At 37.9% G+C, this 15,793-nt stretch overlaps 1 protein-coding gene and 1 long non-coding RNA gene across 4 annotated transcripts in view; one reads left to right on the forward strand and one right to left on the reverse strand.

The window, feature by feature from the left end:
- The window catches only part of LOC141506464 (uncharacterized), a 247,160-nt gene that overhangs the window by 214,864 nt on the left and 16,503 nt on the right, over window positions 1–15,793 (forward strand). The window lies entirely within an intron of this gene.
- Window positions 8,393–15,793, reverse strand: part of LOC141506461 (organic cation/carnitine transporter 2-like) — a 59,511-nt gene continuing 52,110 nt past the window's right edge. Inside the window, exons 8-10 of the mRNA XM_074213273.1 lie at window positions 14,535–14,717; window positions 11,859–11,994; window positions 8,393–11,012 (exon numbers count right to left, since the gene is read on the reverse strand). Coding sequence (XP_074069374.1) covers window positions 10,913–11,012; window positions 11,859–11,994; window positions 14,535–14,717 — 419 coding nt within the window. The 3' untranslated portion in view covers window positions 8,393–10,912. The remainder of the gene's footprint in view (window positions 11,013–11,858; window positions 11,995–14,534; window positions 14,718–15,793) is intronic.

Genomic DNA, 15,793 nt, shown 5'->3' on the forward strand with positions numbered 1-15,793 from the left:
CATTACAAAAAGCTGCTATAAATATTTTTGTACAGATAAGTCCTCCCTTCCCAACCTTTTAAAAAATCTCTTTGCAATACAGATTTAGTATGGTATTACTGTATCAAAGGCTTTTTGGCCGTAGTTCTGAACTGTTCTTCAGAAGGGTTAAATAGGCTCACAACTCTACCAACATGTGCATTAGTGTCCCCATTTTCCTATTTCCCTTTCCAACATTTATCATTTTCCTTTTCTGTTCTATTAAGCCGTATGATAGGTATGGGCTGATTTTTAGGTAGTTCAGTAATTCTTTTTTTTTTAAGGTTCTTGCAAGGCAAATAGAGTTAAGTGGTTTGCCCAAGGTCACACAGCTAGGTAATTATTAAGTGTCTGAGGCTGGATTTGAACTCAGATACTCCTGACTCCAGGGCTGGTGCTCTATCCACTGTGTCACCTAGCTGCCCCTGACTGCACCACCTAGGCCGCCCCCAGCAATTCTTAAATTATCTCTTCTTAATCTATTTTCCAGGTCAGTTGTTTTTTCAAAGAGAAATTTCAGCTTCCCCCCCCTCCTTTTTCATTCTGTTGAGTTTGATGTCACACGAAGTGATTAGCTTTCTCTTGCTTATTTGAATTTTTAAGGAGTCATTTTCTTTAGTGCATTTTTTTTGGTTCTTTCTTTTCCATTCGACAATTCTACTTTTTAAGGAGTTTTTTCCTTCATTTGATTTTTGTATATCTTTTCCCATTTTTTTGTGCTTTGACTCTTTTTACATGATTCTCTTGCATCACCCTCATTTCTTTTCCCCATGTTTTTTTCTGACTCTCCTATTTGATTTTTAAAATATTTTTTGAACTCTTCCAGGAGTTCTTTTGGGGCTTGAGAACAATTCACATCTTTTCTTTGAGGTTTCATATATAGCTGTTTTCACAATGTCCTCTTCTGAATATGCGTTTTGATCATCCTTATCATTGTAGTAACTTCTATGGTCAGTTTATTTTTTTGTTTTTTGCTCGTTTTTTCTCATCTATTTTGTGACTTTTAACTTCATATTAAATTTGGACTTTGTTCCTGGGGTGGCATAGCAACTGTCCCAAGCTTCTTGCCCTGGGGGTCCCTGGCCTCCCTGTTGACCTGTCCCAGGTCTAGTGACCTCAGTCAGCACTGGATTCAGCTTACCTGAACACCACCTGCACTGGATTGTGCTGCTGTCTCTTTACTTCAGTGAGTCAGACCTTTCCTGATGTCCTTCTAAGTTGTCTTGGGCTAGAAATTTGTTTAACCCCATTATTTTGTGGGTTCTGCACCTCCAGGATTTGTTTTGAGGAGTTATTTTATAGTTGTTTGGAAGTGCATTTGGGAGAGTTGAAGTGAGTTCCTGCCATTGTGGCTTCATCTCTCTCTATGGAATTTAATGGGGTTTGATACCCATGGAGAGTTTTCTCTTTCACCTTTCCTATTTTGATTTAAAAGTCTTGATAATTTTTGTAAGACTGAGTCGAATATAGTTTGCCATTCCATTCCTGGATATGGATCAAATTGTTAATCCTTTGCTTTAAGCTATAATGCAACAAGCCAAATTCAATTCGCAGAAGTCCTGAGTTAAATGTTTGCTTCTCAGGTATGCCTTTCTCTTCTAAAGCATTTTCTTCAAAAGAAATCTGTCTTGAAATTACTATCTGTGCCTTTAGAGTCTTCTATTTCTTGTCAAGGACCTCACACTCTATAGCTATGCATTCTAAGCTTTCTTTTGGCTTGCCCCATTATGAATCACTAGAAATGGATAGCAGGCTGAGCTGGCAAGTCGTCTCCACATTTCATAAGCTGTTGGAAGGCAACCTACTTTCCCTATTGTTGGCCTATTGTTTCCTTGTCTGGTGGACCCCTCCCAGCCTTCCCTTCCTCCATCCTCTAGGGAGCTTTGCCCGGAACTTGGAATTTGTTCCATCTAATTGTGACTGATTCAGATGTGATATTTATTGGATGTTTATAATATGTATTTTTAAATTTTTTGAGAACATATAAGGATTCGGTTTTTCTCAATAAGGAAACAAAACATAAAATCCATCCCCAGAGGGTACAACTCCATCTATACTAATGAAGCTTCCAAAGAGTTCACAATTTCTTCATAAGTCCAAATGTGCTAGTAGCAAAATCATATAAAAATACAGATAGAAAATGAAATGTTCAGGATAGCTAGGTGGCACAATGGATAGAGCACTGACTTAGTAGCAGGATGACCTGAGTTCAAATCCAAACTCCGACATTAAATAATTACCTGTGTGACCTTGGGCAAGTCACTTAACACCATCATCTTGCCACCCCCCCCCCAAAAAAAAAGAAAAAAGAAAATGAAATGTTGTGTATGACTACCAGTAAGAAGACCAATTTGTCCATGGAGTATATGAAAAGGATTCCATTACAGCATTAGAAAAGTAGATTTCATGGACTCACTTATAGAATGAGACATTCATTTTTTTTTAAAAATATGACCTATGGAAGAATTTCCTTTACTATTTGATTTCTCTCTTTTTCCTCTCTTTTTGTTTACTAGCAAAAAAGTATTTTGATGGGAAAGGATAATTATTATTGATTTAAAAAAAAGAAAAAAGAGAGAGAGGAAAGGGAAGGCAAGGGAAAAAAAGGGAAGGGAAGGAATCCATAAAGACTGATTTGTTTTAGTTTATCACAAAACATCTATAATTCCTTCAACACATTCAGGGATGAATTGAAACATTTAGGAATGTCATAAGAAAAGACATACATAATTTTACCTTATGCAGGGGTTCCTAATTTTTTATATGTATCATGGACCCTTTGGGCAGTCTTGTGAAACCTATGGACCCCCTTCTTAGAATACTATACACACACACACACACACACACACACAAACACACATACACACACACATACATATATATTATTGTGACTGTGCCCCTCCTATGTTAGGTGATTATCAGAAAGAGGAAGAAGATAAGCCCCCTTGAAGAGAAGGGGAGCTGCTGCAAAACTGGAGGGGGGCACAGGCTGGAAGTGAGAGACTGGAGTTGCTGGAGGACTCTGGAATCACAGCCTGTTGGGACAGGCTGCTCTTTTACTGTTGCAGATGTCTTTTGGGCTGCTCCAGACATTTTGAATTCTGGAGATTTTAATTTCTTCTCCCTTCTTCCACTGCCTGCTCTAACCAGTCTGCTAGACCACAAATAGCTGCCTTGGTACCTCTTAGCAGGGAATTGTAAATTTATTTTACTTGCTTATTTTTCCTCTAACTGATGATGTTTCTCCCATCATTGCCTCATTATTTCTTGAAGCACAAGTTTCTCTTTAATCTTAATTTTCTAATCAATTAATTTTTTCTTTGCTTTTTTTTCTAAGAAACATTTCTTTTCCTTTTCATATGTTCTAAAATTTATTCTTCAATTCTTGGTCTTTAGACTCCTGTTTATTTTTCTTTAAATATTTTTAAAATATTAAATATTAAAGTAATTAAAATTAAAATATTAAAAATCTTTCAATATTTCTCATTGAATTAGGACTTCTAAAGTACTGAGTTTGAGCCCCATCATCTAATTAGTTTCTGTTTAATTACCTTTATAGACCTTGAACTCTTGTATTTTTTTCCTCTTGTGCTTCACTCTTTTTTTCTTTTTCTTTTTAGGTTTTTTCTTTATTTGTCTTTTTAGTTTTTTTTTCTTTTTTTCAAGGCAATGGGATTACGTGGTTTGCCCAAGACCACACAGCTAGGTAATTATTAAGTGTCTGAAGCCCAATTTGAACTCAGGTACTCCTGACTCCAGGGCCATTGCTCTATCCACTGGGCCACCTAGCCTCCCCATTGTGCTTCACTCTTAAAAATATCAACTGATGAGGGAAATAAAGTGATTACATGCAGTGCTGCCTGGTAGGAATTTCCCTCTGTTCTAAACTGTGCAAAATAACTCTACCACTAGACTCCTCATGATCATTCTCCTTCATATTAGTCATGTAATGATGGTGTAGAGATGACCCTGGGTCTATGCCTGCCCTCCTGCCCCCGGGTGTATGCCCCTTGCCCTGGGATCTTGAAATTTTCTTCTCCTAGGGGCAGGATGTTCATCATGGAAATAAAATACTCTTTCAGAGAAGGCATCCCCCCCCCAATATAAAACCCATTTGAAAGTCCCCATTTCCTATCCTAAGAGAAAATCTCTTCCCCAAGGAATGCTCTTCAGTGAGAACTCTCCTCCTTTCTACCAATTCTCCCTTCATTCTACCAATTTCGATGGTTTTGTTTCTTCCCCTTTTCAAATCTATCTCTCTTCTTGCTGTGAAACTATAAGCCATCATTACTTCACTGTTCACCTATGGACTAGATAAGAGTACATTACATATTTCCTTCTTTACTTCTGCTCCTCCTTTTCCTTCAATGCATCCTACCACATTGCAGTTTTGTCCCACAAAATACCTTATTCCACCTGCATGTGGTTTGTTGGGTGGAATCCATGTTATTTCAGTTCTTCTCTGACACCTTTGTTTCTTTTCTTTCCCCCCCAATTCCTTTATATCTTTGTTGCCTTCTGTACTTTAAAAAGAATCTTTTGGTGAGTTCCCCCCACCCCAATCTTTTAACCCTGTAGGTCAGCCTTTCTTTTATTTCTCTTTTTAAAAAATAATAACCTCTAAGCATTGGTAATTAATTTCATTACTTTGCTATTTAGTCTTTCTTTGATAATTACACTTATTTACTTTTTCTTGTTTTTCTTGGGATAAATCAAATGTCCTCTTCCTGTCTTTTTATTTTTTCTTTCCAGAATGCCTCAAGTTCTTCTTGAATGGCCATCTTTTTTTTTCTTTTTCTTTTTTTCATTCAGCTCAAGTCTGTAGACTTTGTCATTTTGGATTATAGCTTGAACTCTTGCTTTTCTGATGATTCCATTTCTTTCTGTGGTTTTGAGCCAATGTAGAATTCTCTTGTATTATTTGAATTTTCTTCCTTTTATATTTGAAGATCTTTCTTCTGACTGCTTGCATCATTTGTTGATGGTCATTAGAGCTGCTAAATTTAACCACAATGGAATTTTAGGTGTATACTCCCCCCCCCCTTTTTCCTGGAGTGATCTATTTGATTATTTGAGAATCAATGCCTATTTACTATAGTCAGAGATTCTAGGCAGTTTTCTTGTGTTATTTCCTGAATTATGTGTTCAACTTTTTTTGATTTGTCACATTCTTCTTAAATTATCTGTGTATCCTGTCTTTGAGGTCAATTGCTTATAGGAATTGTGAGTTCTTTTAATGTTGTTACCATTTTCTTTTCAGCCAGATTTTCCTTCACTTTAGTAATTTTATTTTTCAAATCTGTTATTCTATCTTTTGAAATCTCTAAAATGGATTCAAAATTTTTCTAGTTCGCTTATTTACTTTTTCATTATTTCATTGAGACCTATAATTTCTTTAATTTTTTTAAAATAAATTTTTATTAATGTTTCTATCTCACTATAGTTTGCCCCACCATGCCTCCCCTGGCCCTTCCCAGAGTGTTTTCTCAAATAATAAATAATATATATATATATATATACATAAATATATATATATAGATAGATAGATAGATATAGATATATTGGAAGGCAATGGGGTTAAGTGCTTGTCCAAGGCTACACAGCCAGGTAATTTATTAAGTGTCTGAGGTCGAATTTGAACTCAGGTACACCTGACTCCAGGGCCAGTGCTCTATCCACTGCGCCACATAGACATCCTTCAAATAATAATATTTTTAAAGACAAAAAAGAAAAAAAAGAAAAACCAAACATAATTGATCAAGACATTGCATGCACAAAGTGAAGCACTTGTGGACCTCCCATGTCTGCAAAATCTAACTTCTGACATACATTCATTATTAATTATTCTCTTACAGATTTTGCTTCCCATTGGCATCATTTTGAAATTTCTTGTTGCAGTCTTAAGTTCTCTTGGGATTCTACAGAAGTCTGTATTTCCTTGGGAACTGGTTCACTTTCCATTATCACATAAAATGTTAAGAGAACTTTGTAATTTTATTGAGGGTTAATAATACTCATCCTTTCTTCTCATTTTAGGGCTCTTTGAAGATTTACCTGTTTGTATTCTGAATGTTTTTTGTTTTCTTCCTCTAGAAATCTTTGATGTTTCAACCTTTTTTCCTGATTCCTCCTTTGTTGCAGACCTCAGCCCTCTACTGTTAGAGGATTTGGGTTTCATTGATCTTTCTTCTTCTTTCTTGTCACCTCTGAGATCACCTTATGGGCCCCAGTGGTTTCAGGCTCTTTTCCTTCAGCTTCACAGTCACTTATGTTCTTCCTCTGTTCTAGTTTCCCCTCTTAACTCTTATCTTTTCATTCTATGTCTTGGCTGAATAAAGTCTCTGTCCCCTTTTTTTAGGGTCTCAGAAAGTTGGAATAATCTCTTAAGCCTTGGGGTCTCTAGGCAGAGGGGCAGCATTTGTGTTCCCTTAGGTACTACTTGTCCCAGAGATGGGAGGCCAAGTAGGAGGTGAGGTGTATTAAAGGAACTCTACAGCTGCAGGGGTTTATGCCCTGGACCCCTGTCACAAACATATGGATCTGTGTCTATGTCTGCTAAGAATGGAGTCTGGTGGAGGAGCAGCATTGAAGTTATCATTTTGATATTAATTTATAAAGATTTTACCATATGGGAGCTCTCACTTTTTTTTTTGGTAAGGCAAGGGGGTTAAGTGACCTGTCCAAGGTCACACAGCTAGGTAATTGTTAAGTGTCTGAGGTCCTCTAACTCATGACCTAATTGCCCCAACCTCTCACTTTTTTTTGATAACTTGATTCAGCTGTCAGTCCTCCTTGAGGTACCTAAGTATTCTTTAGGAATTTTTTTTTAAGAGTTAATGAGGACTGAGAAAAGTATTTGGTTCACTGTCTTGGTCATTTGACCTATAAGTATTTGCATAGCTCTTTCCATTTATATATTTGCATCATTGTAAATATTGTTTTATGTTTCTGCTTCCTCAAATTCTTCATATGAATCAACATTTACAGCACAGTAATATTCACGTACCAATTTGTTTAATCATGAATGGTCCTTTACTTTGTTTCCATTTTTTTTGCCATCCTAAGAGAAAATGAATCTAAAAATGTGGTGTATATAGGGCTCTTCTTTTTGTCTCTGAGAGTATGTATGTATGTATGTATATGCTTGGAATATATGCTTAGCTGTGAGATCTCTCAGTTAAAGTATATGGACATTTTAGTCCTTATTTTTGGTTGTATATTATTTTCCAATATAGTTGGACCAATTTATACCTTCCCTAATATGCCTGTTTTCCTATATAATATTATTTCCATTTTTTCTTATCTTTACCAATTTGATGTAAGGTGCAAACTCAGTTATTTCAGTGCCTTTTTAAGTGGTTTGGAGCAATCTTTAATATGGTTGTTAATAGTTGGTGATTCTTTTGAGAACTCCCTATTCCTCTCCTTTAGTTGTTTTCTAGATAGGTAGCCCTGGCATTGGATACAGTAGTTAAGACCTAGTTCACATCTGACTTCAGACACTTAATAGCTGTATGACTTTATTTTTTTTAAATTTATTTATTTATTCCTATTTTTGTACAAATGATGTTTTTTATACATTAGTAAAATATTCTTGTTTAAGAGTAAACATAATACCCCCTCCCCCAAAAAAATATAGACCCACATGAGCTCTAAAGAGAAAAAAATTAAAATAAAAAAATGATGATGATGATGATAATAATAATTAATAATGATAATAATAATAAAGTATAGCCAGGTGGTGAAGTGGACAGAGCACTGGCCCTGGAGCCAGGGGCACCCGAGCCCAAATTCAGCCCCAGGCACCCAGAAATCACCCAGTTGTGCGGCCCCAGGCAAACCACCCAGCCCCATCTGCCCTGCACCCCCAAATAATAATAATAATAATAATAATAATAATAATAATAAAATGTGCTTCAGTCTGTGTTCCAACAGCTCCAGCTCTGTTGCAGGTGGATCACATTATTCATGATAAGTCCATCACAAAAGCTACTTAGATATTTTTCCACCGTTGCCATTACTGATCGCAACTCCATTTGTGCTTCCCCACTACCATATACTATATTTTCTCTCTCCTTTCACTCTGTTCCTCTTCTTAAATGTGCTGTAGGGTAGCTGAGTGGCGCAGCACACAGATCCCTGGCCCTGGGGCCAAAAGGCCCTGAGCCCGCATACTACCCCTTAGGCCCAGCATCTACCCAGCCCTATGGTCCCGGACAGGCCATCCAATCCCAGCCCCTTGCAAGAAGTAGAAAAGAAAATGTGTTATATCTGACCACTCTCCCCCCACAGTCCATCCTCTCCTCCATCACTCACACCACCCCCTTCCCCCATCCCCCTTCTTTCCTTCTTACTCCAGATGTCTATACCCCATTGAGTATATATATTCTGTTTCCTCTCCTAGCCACCTTTGATGAGAGCGAAGGTTCCCTCATTCTCCCTTGCCTTCCCCCCCCTTCCATATCATTGCAATAGCTCATTGTAATTAAAAAAAAATCTTATCATGTGAAATATCTTCACCTATTCCACCTCTCCTTCTCCTTTCTCCCATTACATTTCCCTTTTAGCCATTTGACTCCATTTTTATACTATATTATATATCTTCAAATTCAGCTCTCTCTGCTGTGAATAGCTGTATGACTTTAGAAAAGTCTTTAGTTTCCTCAACTGTAAAGTGGGGGTAGTAATAGTAACAGGTTGAGAGGACTAAATAATACTGGAAAAGCACTTGGCACAGTACCTGATTAATAAAAGCTTTACTCCCTTTTTATTTCCTTCTGTCAATCAGGGAATGGTTTTCAATATTTAAGTGGCACTTTGAATTTATTATGATATATGGTATAAAATATTGATCCAAACTTAATTTCTGCCAAGGTTTCTCATTTGTTCTAGTAGTTATTGTCACATGAGAAGTTTTCTCCCAAGTATTTACATTGGGTTTATTGAACACTGAGGGTTTTAGTTGTTTTTGTACTTTTTTCTTCTCTTTCTTTTCTATTTTTTAACCAGCACCAGATTGTTTTGATGATAGCTACTTTATAATAGAATTTGAGATCAAGAAGTGAAGAGCAATCATCACTTTGAATTAGGAGATAATCTAAGTGACTGCATGGAAGAATGAGAAGAAAGGGTGAGATTGGGGAACAGTAGTATCCATGTTGTTTGGGGTACAACAGTCCTGCATGTAAAGTTTGAAAAGTAGGTAAAAGTGAGTTTGTGATACAGTGCTCAGGAGTTTGTACTTTTTCCAGTTGATAAAATGGAGTTCCATGCCTGGTGAGTGATTTCTCCAGTGGGTGAGGATGGGTAACACTGACCTTGGCACTCTGTCTGAGCTAGTTTTCTCTGATGTGGTACCCAGCTGTGGGCTGGGTGATGGAAAGGTCAGTCAGTCTGTGAGAGAAGTTTGAGTTGGGTAAGCAGAGTTGATGGTGGGTTAGGGTACCAATTTATGGCTGATGACTAGAGTGAGGTTGTTTGACCTACAAGAAGATCTAATCCATTTACCTTAGTCATCAAATCAGCCAGGCTGACTTTATATATTTATAAACCGAGTAGAAGGGTGATAAATATGTCAGCTGCTTTAATAGAAGTAAAGGGTTGTGTTATTTTTTTAAAAAATTATTTATTAAAGTTTTTTTTCATATCCCTAAGATATCACAGTAGTTTCCACACACAAAATACATTTTTTTGACCAGGTGAAGAAAATACTTTAGTAGTACCGTGGCAAGAAAAACAAGGGGGGAAAAGAAGGCAAATAAAACTTACTACCTTCTTCACCCCCCAACAAGTTTCAGCTATGTCTGTCACATGACTTAAGTACATACCTCTGTTACTTGGATGAGGAGATATACATACACCCACAATCTAACAGGAGAAATTCACATCCATAGTCTTATTCATTTTTTCCATGATAGAGATCAGAAAAGGAAAGCACCCATGTCGTCACTTTTGGCATCTACACAAGTGCTAGTAGCACTGGCTCCTAGCAAATATTTACTCACATCTGGTTTACTTGCAGCTGGGCACAGATGACAAAAACTTAGGGGCCAGTTAGCCTCCTTTTCCAAATATAATTTGAAGGGCAAATGATTTAAAGAGAAAGTACCTCTCTTCCACACTGATGGAAAAATCTCAAGGTTTTGAGAAAACAGATACTAAATTATTTTCTCTCTATAGCCTCCCCCACATATAACCCAATCCTATGTTCCCTTTAAACTACTAGGAAAATAACAACAATCCATGATCTTGGAGAAACACTGAAGTTTGACATCTAACAATAGAAGAGGTACAAAGTTGTGATATTTTATTTTTTATGTGGCCTTGGACAGTTCCAACCCTTTGATCACCCATTAGCTGCTATGAATGATTAGAGAAAATCTGTTAGCAAATTACTGCATGGATTCTGACATTCTACGTAACAAAAGTTATTTCCACCCTAACTACATCTAGGTTTTTTCAGCCCCTGCCCTTTCTTCAGCCCTAGGGAAATGTCTGGTTAAACATTCCTCGGGAACACAGGAAAACAAGACAAGCAAAATTGCCATTCCCCCAGCAAGTGAAGGAAGGAAGAAAAATAAAGTCCAATTTTATTAGTGGCCTTTTTCAGAGAATCTCAGATTACTCTGTAAATTTAGTATATTACTCCCATACCCACTATTCATTAATCTTAGTAGTTATTTAACTTCTTATGAGAAGCCAATTCCATTCTAAAATTGAAAGCAACCTGGTTTTTATTTCTCTAAGAATAGCGTCTATGTGCCTGTTCAACAAATAAGGGAGGAATGGGTTCCATGTAATAAATATCAGTATGTTTAACACCCCATGATACTTAGTGTTCTCATAAGCCCTTGTAGAAAAGTCTTCATCAGCCTCTTATTGACTATAAGCTTCCCTAAAAGGCTGTGGTTTTAAGGACTGTGTGTCTCTCTTCACCTTCTTTAAAGGTCCTTGTGTCACTGCTGTTGCTGTTGGGAGTCTGTCTGTATTTTATTCTATAAAAAATAATAGCAAAATGCAATTTAGTAAGAATTGTGTAAAGCCAGCCTTTATCAGAGATATATCTATTCTAATCAAAACATTAAAAATATATTAGGAAGTATTTTTAAAAGGGGTAGGACTTCACCATGGGAAAAGGAAAAAAAAAACATTTCCATTGTTTGCAACTAAAGCTCTTATTTCTGTGAATATAGAGACAGTGTTGGGCAATATTGTGGATATATGCTGGGAACACCTGCAGTGTTTAACACACCAAAGATTAAATTGTCCCCCTACCTCCCTCACCCCACATCCCTATCTTTTTCATACTTCCACTTATTTCTAGACTTTTTCACTGACTCCCTCACATCTGGACTGCTCTGTCCTCATATTTATCTCCTGACTTCCTTCAAGTCCCAGGTGAAATCTACAGAAAATCTCTCCGGATCCCCCTCAATTCTGGTGCCTTCCCTCCTCTGTCTATCTCCCATTTATCGTGTATGTTGTCACCTCTCTTGGACACTGAGTGCCATGAAGGCAGGGACTATGCTTTGATTGTTTTTGCTTTTTTTAATATCCTCAGTGCTTAGTAGAATCTGACTGGCACATAGTAGGCTGCTGAGTAAATGTTTATCAACTGATAGCGAGATCTCTGGGCTTGCTTCCCTAGTAGACTGCATGGGGAGTTTAATGCGCTTTTCTACTTTTATTTTGGGTTGCTCCAAAGAAATACATTGTTCCTATGACACTCCATACAAGTCACTCCACAGCAGTCTCGGAGTTCTGTGGTATCTGAATGGAAGTGTCCAGAAGTGTGCTACCAGAAGAAATAATCAAGGACCTGAGAGAAGGGGTTTCCTTACCCTTTCACCCTGAGCATCTGATCGATGGTATCTGGGAGAGGGATCCCAAAGCTCTCTGGGAGGAACAAGGTGAGGATGGCTGTCAGTACAGTTAGGCTCCCCATGAGGATGTAGGGCAGGAAGCGGTCATAGGCACCTAAGTAAGATGCAGAAGATGATTATGGGTGATTGTGAGGGGACTGGCTTCAAAAGACCATGACTTGAGGCTATGCTCCTAGACCTGCCTGGATACCCTCTCTATACTCTCCACTTCCATCTCCCTCCCCCCCCCCCCCCCACTTCCCCTCACCAGCTGCCACACCACAGTGTTCAGAACAGGCTTGCCTATCAGTCCCCGAGGCAGTGCATCGACTTAATGAAGTAAAAGCCAAAGAGGAGAGTAGCCTCTTGGGCATCTCTACTGACTGCAGCTAATCAAGGCTTTTACCCAGGGTCAAAACTCTTGGTGTTATTTCTGCATGTTTCCCAGGGTTATGATTCCAAGGCAACCATTGCATCAGCTCATAGACAGAAACAGCCTGATTAGATCGGCCCCTCAGATCAGTCACAGCCTGTCTATGTACCTTTATGCTAAATGAGGCGAGTTTCCACTTGTGTAGCCTATAGCCTGTGAACAGAGGACTGCAAAGACTCAAGGGCAGAATTCTCTAGGTCCAAAGACAAGAATAGTTGCTGAGGGGCAGCTAGGTGGTGCAGTGGATAGAGCACTGACCCTGGAGTCAGGAGACCTGAGTTCAAATCAGACCCTTAGTCGCTTAACCCTACTGCCTTGCAAAAAAAAAAAAAAAGGACAATTGCTGGGTAAGCATGACTATGCTACATGGCTATGGTGTAACATTTCTCTATGTCAAAGTCAACAATGGCTACAAGAAGATCATCAAATTTAAGGGGCAGCTAGGTGACGCAGTGGATAGAGCACTGGCCTTGGAGTCAAGAGTACCTGAGTTCAAATCCGGCCTCAGACACTTAATAATTACCTAGCCATGTGGCCTTGGGCAAGCCACTTTAACCCCCTTGCCTTGTAAAAAAAAAAAAAAAACAACTAAAAAAAAAAAGACCATCAAATTTAGAAAAGTGCCAGGTGGTAAAAGCACGGATCTTGAAGTCAGGAGAGCAGAGTTCCATTCTGACTTTGACATTTCCTAGCTCTATGAACCTAATAAATGTGTACATTTTCATATAGCTCCTTTATTATCAGGATCTCAAATGAATACCTCTGTTAGAGAAATGCAGATGGAAGTAGCTGAGGTAAAAAAATAATAAATAACTTCATGTGAATTTTTGTAGCCCTTGGGTTGTTTTCTAATTTAAAAAGTAAGTACTTTAAAGCAAATATCTCTGATAAAGGCCTCATTTCTCAATTATATAATGAACTGAGTCAAATTTATAAGAATACAAGCTATTCCCCAATTGATAAATAGTCCAAGAATATGAACAAGCAGCTTTCAGATGAAGAAATCATACAGCATATGAAGAAGTGCTCTAAATCACTTTAAATGCAAATTAAAACAACTCTGATTTCAACTCACACCTAGAAAATTGGTTAATATGACAAAAAAAGGAAAATGATAAATGTTGGTGGAATTATGAACTGATTCAAATCATTCTAGAAAGCAATTTGGAACTTTTCCCAAAGGGCAATAAAACTGTGCATACACTTTGATCCAGCAATACCACTAAGTCTATAACCCAAAGAGATATTAAAAAATGGCAAAATGAATTACAGGTGCAAAAATATTTATGGCAAACCTTTTCATGGTGGCAAAATATTGGAAATGAGAATGCCCATCAATTGGGGAATGGCTGAACAAGCTGAGGTATATGGTATATAATTCAATAAGAAATAATGAATAGGCAGATTTCATAGAAATCTGGAAAGATTTATATGAACTGACAGGAAATGAAATGAGCAGAACCAGGAAAACATATACAGTGGCAGCAGCATTGTGTGATGATCAGTCATGGAAGTCTCAGCTCTTCTCAGCAACATAGTGATCCAAGACAAGAACAAAGGACTCATGGAAAATGCTATCTGCATCCAGATAAAGAACTCATGGACTCTGAATGCAGATTGAAGCATACTTTTTCACTTTTTTCTTTTTTGTGGGTTTTTTCTTTTGATCCATTTTTTTTCACAACTGTGACTAATATGGAAATATGTTTTATATGATAATGTTTATAACCTATATCAAATTGTTTACTATTTTAGGAAAAGGGACAGGGAGGAAGGGAGAAAAATGTGGAACTCAAAATCTTGTAAAAATGAATGCTAGATTCTGACTTGACATAAATTGGTGGAAAAAAATAAAATTCTATTAAAACAAAAAAGAAAAGTAAGTACCATCCCTACAATCAGTACCTTCTTACCACTAACCCATGAATTTCAAGTTTTTGATCACCCAGAAATACCATGTGGTAGAATTACAAATTTTCAGAGTTGGAAGAGTCCTTGGAATTCAACTTTTGTCTCTGAACAAAATTTAATCAGCCACCTAAGTGGTTACTCTTTACTGTATTTAGTTTTTTATAGAGTAATTTTATAGAGGAACCAAGGACTATAGTTGTCAGCTAAAGCTAAACCAGAATGTTCAACTCTCATGCTAAACTCTGTCATGTTAGCTTAGGACTCCTGTTATATCCCTTTGTCCAGGCTGCACACTATTTGTAATGACTCACCGAGGTAAACAAAGTAAGGAGACAAGATGCTGCCCAGTCGTGATGCCATGGAACTGGCTCCCACACCCATATTCCTGACCACTGTAGGGTAGAGCTCAGCTGTGTATACGTACACCATAGCAAAAGCACAGGTGATCCCAAACTTTCCGATCATCACCAGGCTGGTCGATAAGAGGTATAAGTCTGGGGAGACAAAGCAGGGGCAGGAAGACCATCCTTCAGTGAGGTTTGGAACAAACATGCTGTCTGCCACATCACTCTGAACACTTCTAAAGTGCTGATCAGCTCCTCCTTGTCTGAAGGTTTCTCCATTTCTTTGTCAATTTATATAATTTCCTAATGCAAAGGGAGAGTTGTGCCCAAGGTCCTGATTCCAGGCCATTGCTTGTGTGAAATCCACCTGGAAACCTTATTGGAAGTAGTCAGCATGTGCTAACCACCTCCAGAATAGTGCCACTAAGAAACTAAGAGCCTCTATAGTGAAAGAGTATTGCAGAGGTCCTCTCAAGAACCAAATTTGTGACTCTATATTAACTTAATGTGGTGCTTATATTTGGCTCTATAATGATCTAAATTTAATAGTCATTGAACCAAGTTTCCAAACATTCCTATTGTGAATAGGAATTCAGATATGGAGATTGAACCATGTCCTGCAGCCATTGGGATTTACTTTAGTGTGGGGGGGTGTTTAAACTGTCTGGGCTTGATGCTCCCTGGAGGGGTAAATCATTTTCTTCAGACTTCTCCCACTGTGCCATAGGATATTTATCTAGTTTTAGTCAGAAATAACCTCAGAATTATCAATTCCTGAAGTTCTTTAAGAGTGCCTCCTCACATCAGCACTTGTATATAGCTGAACACTGTCCCTGTTATAAATGATTTATTGACAGATTCTTGGTAGCTTATGCTGGTTCTGGAGCCTGTGAGCTCCAGTTTAGTAATATTTCTATTTTGAGCTATTTCTGCTACCATACCTTCTTTTGCTTTGAGTGAATCGTGGCCAGATCTTAGCAGGAGTAAATGAAGGCCACTTGAATTGTCTGTGGTTGGGATTTCCCCACTACTGACCTGACCTGGTTCAGGTCAGGACTCTGCCCCAGTAATATGGGACTACTCGCTCAAGGGTACTTAATTTTGTACTTAATTCCTTGTAGCTCTCTTAACATTGGGAAATGATGCCACAGTTCAATATAGGACAGGTCAGGAATATGACAATATGGGACATTTAGTTCCTGCCTGTGGTATCAGTATGGTTATAG

Source organism: Macrotis lagotis, chromosome 1 (genome assembly GCF_037893015.1).
Source record: "Macrotis lagotis isolate mMagLag1 chromosome 1, bilby.v1.9.chrom.fasta, whole genome shotgun sequence".
NCBI lineage: Eukaryota > Metazoa > Chordata > Mammalia > Peramelemorphia > Peramelidae > Macrotis > Macrotis lagotis.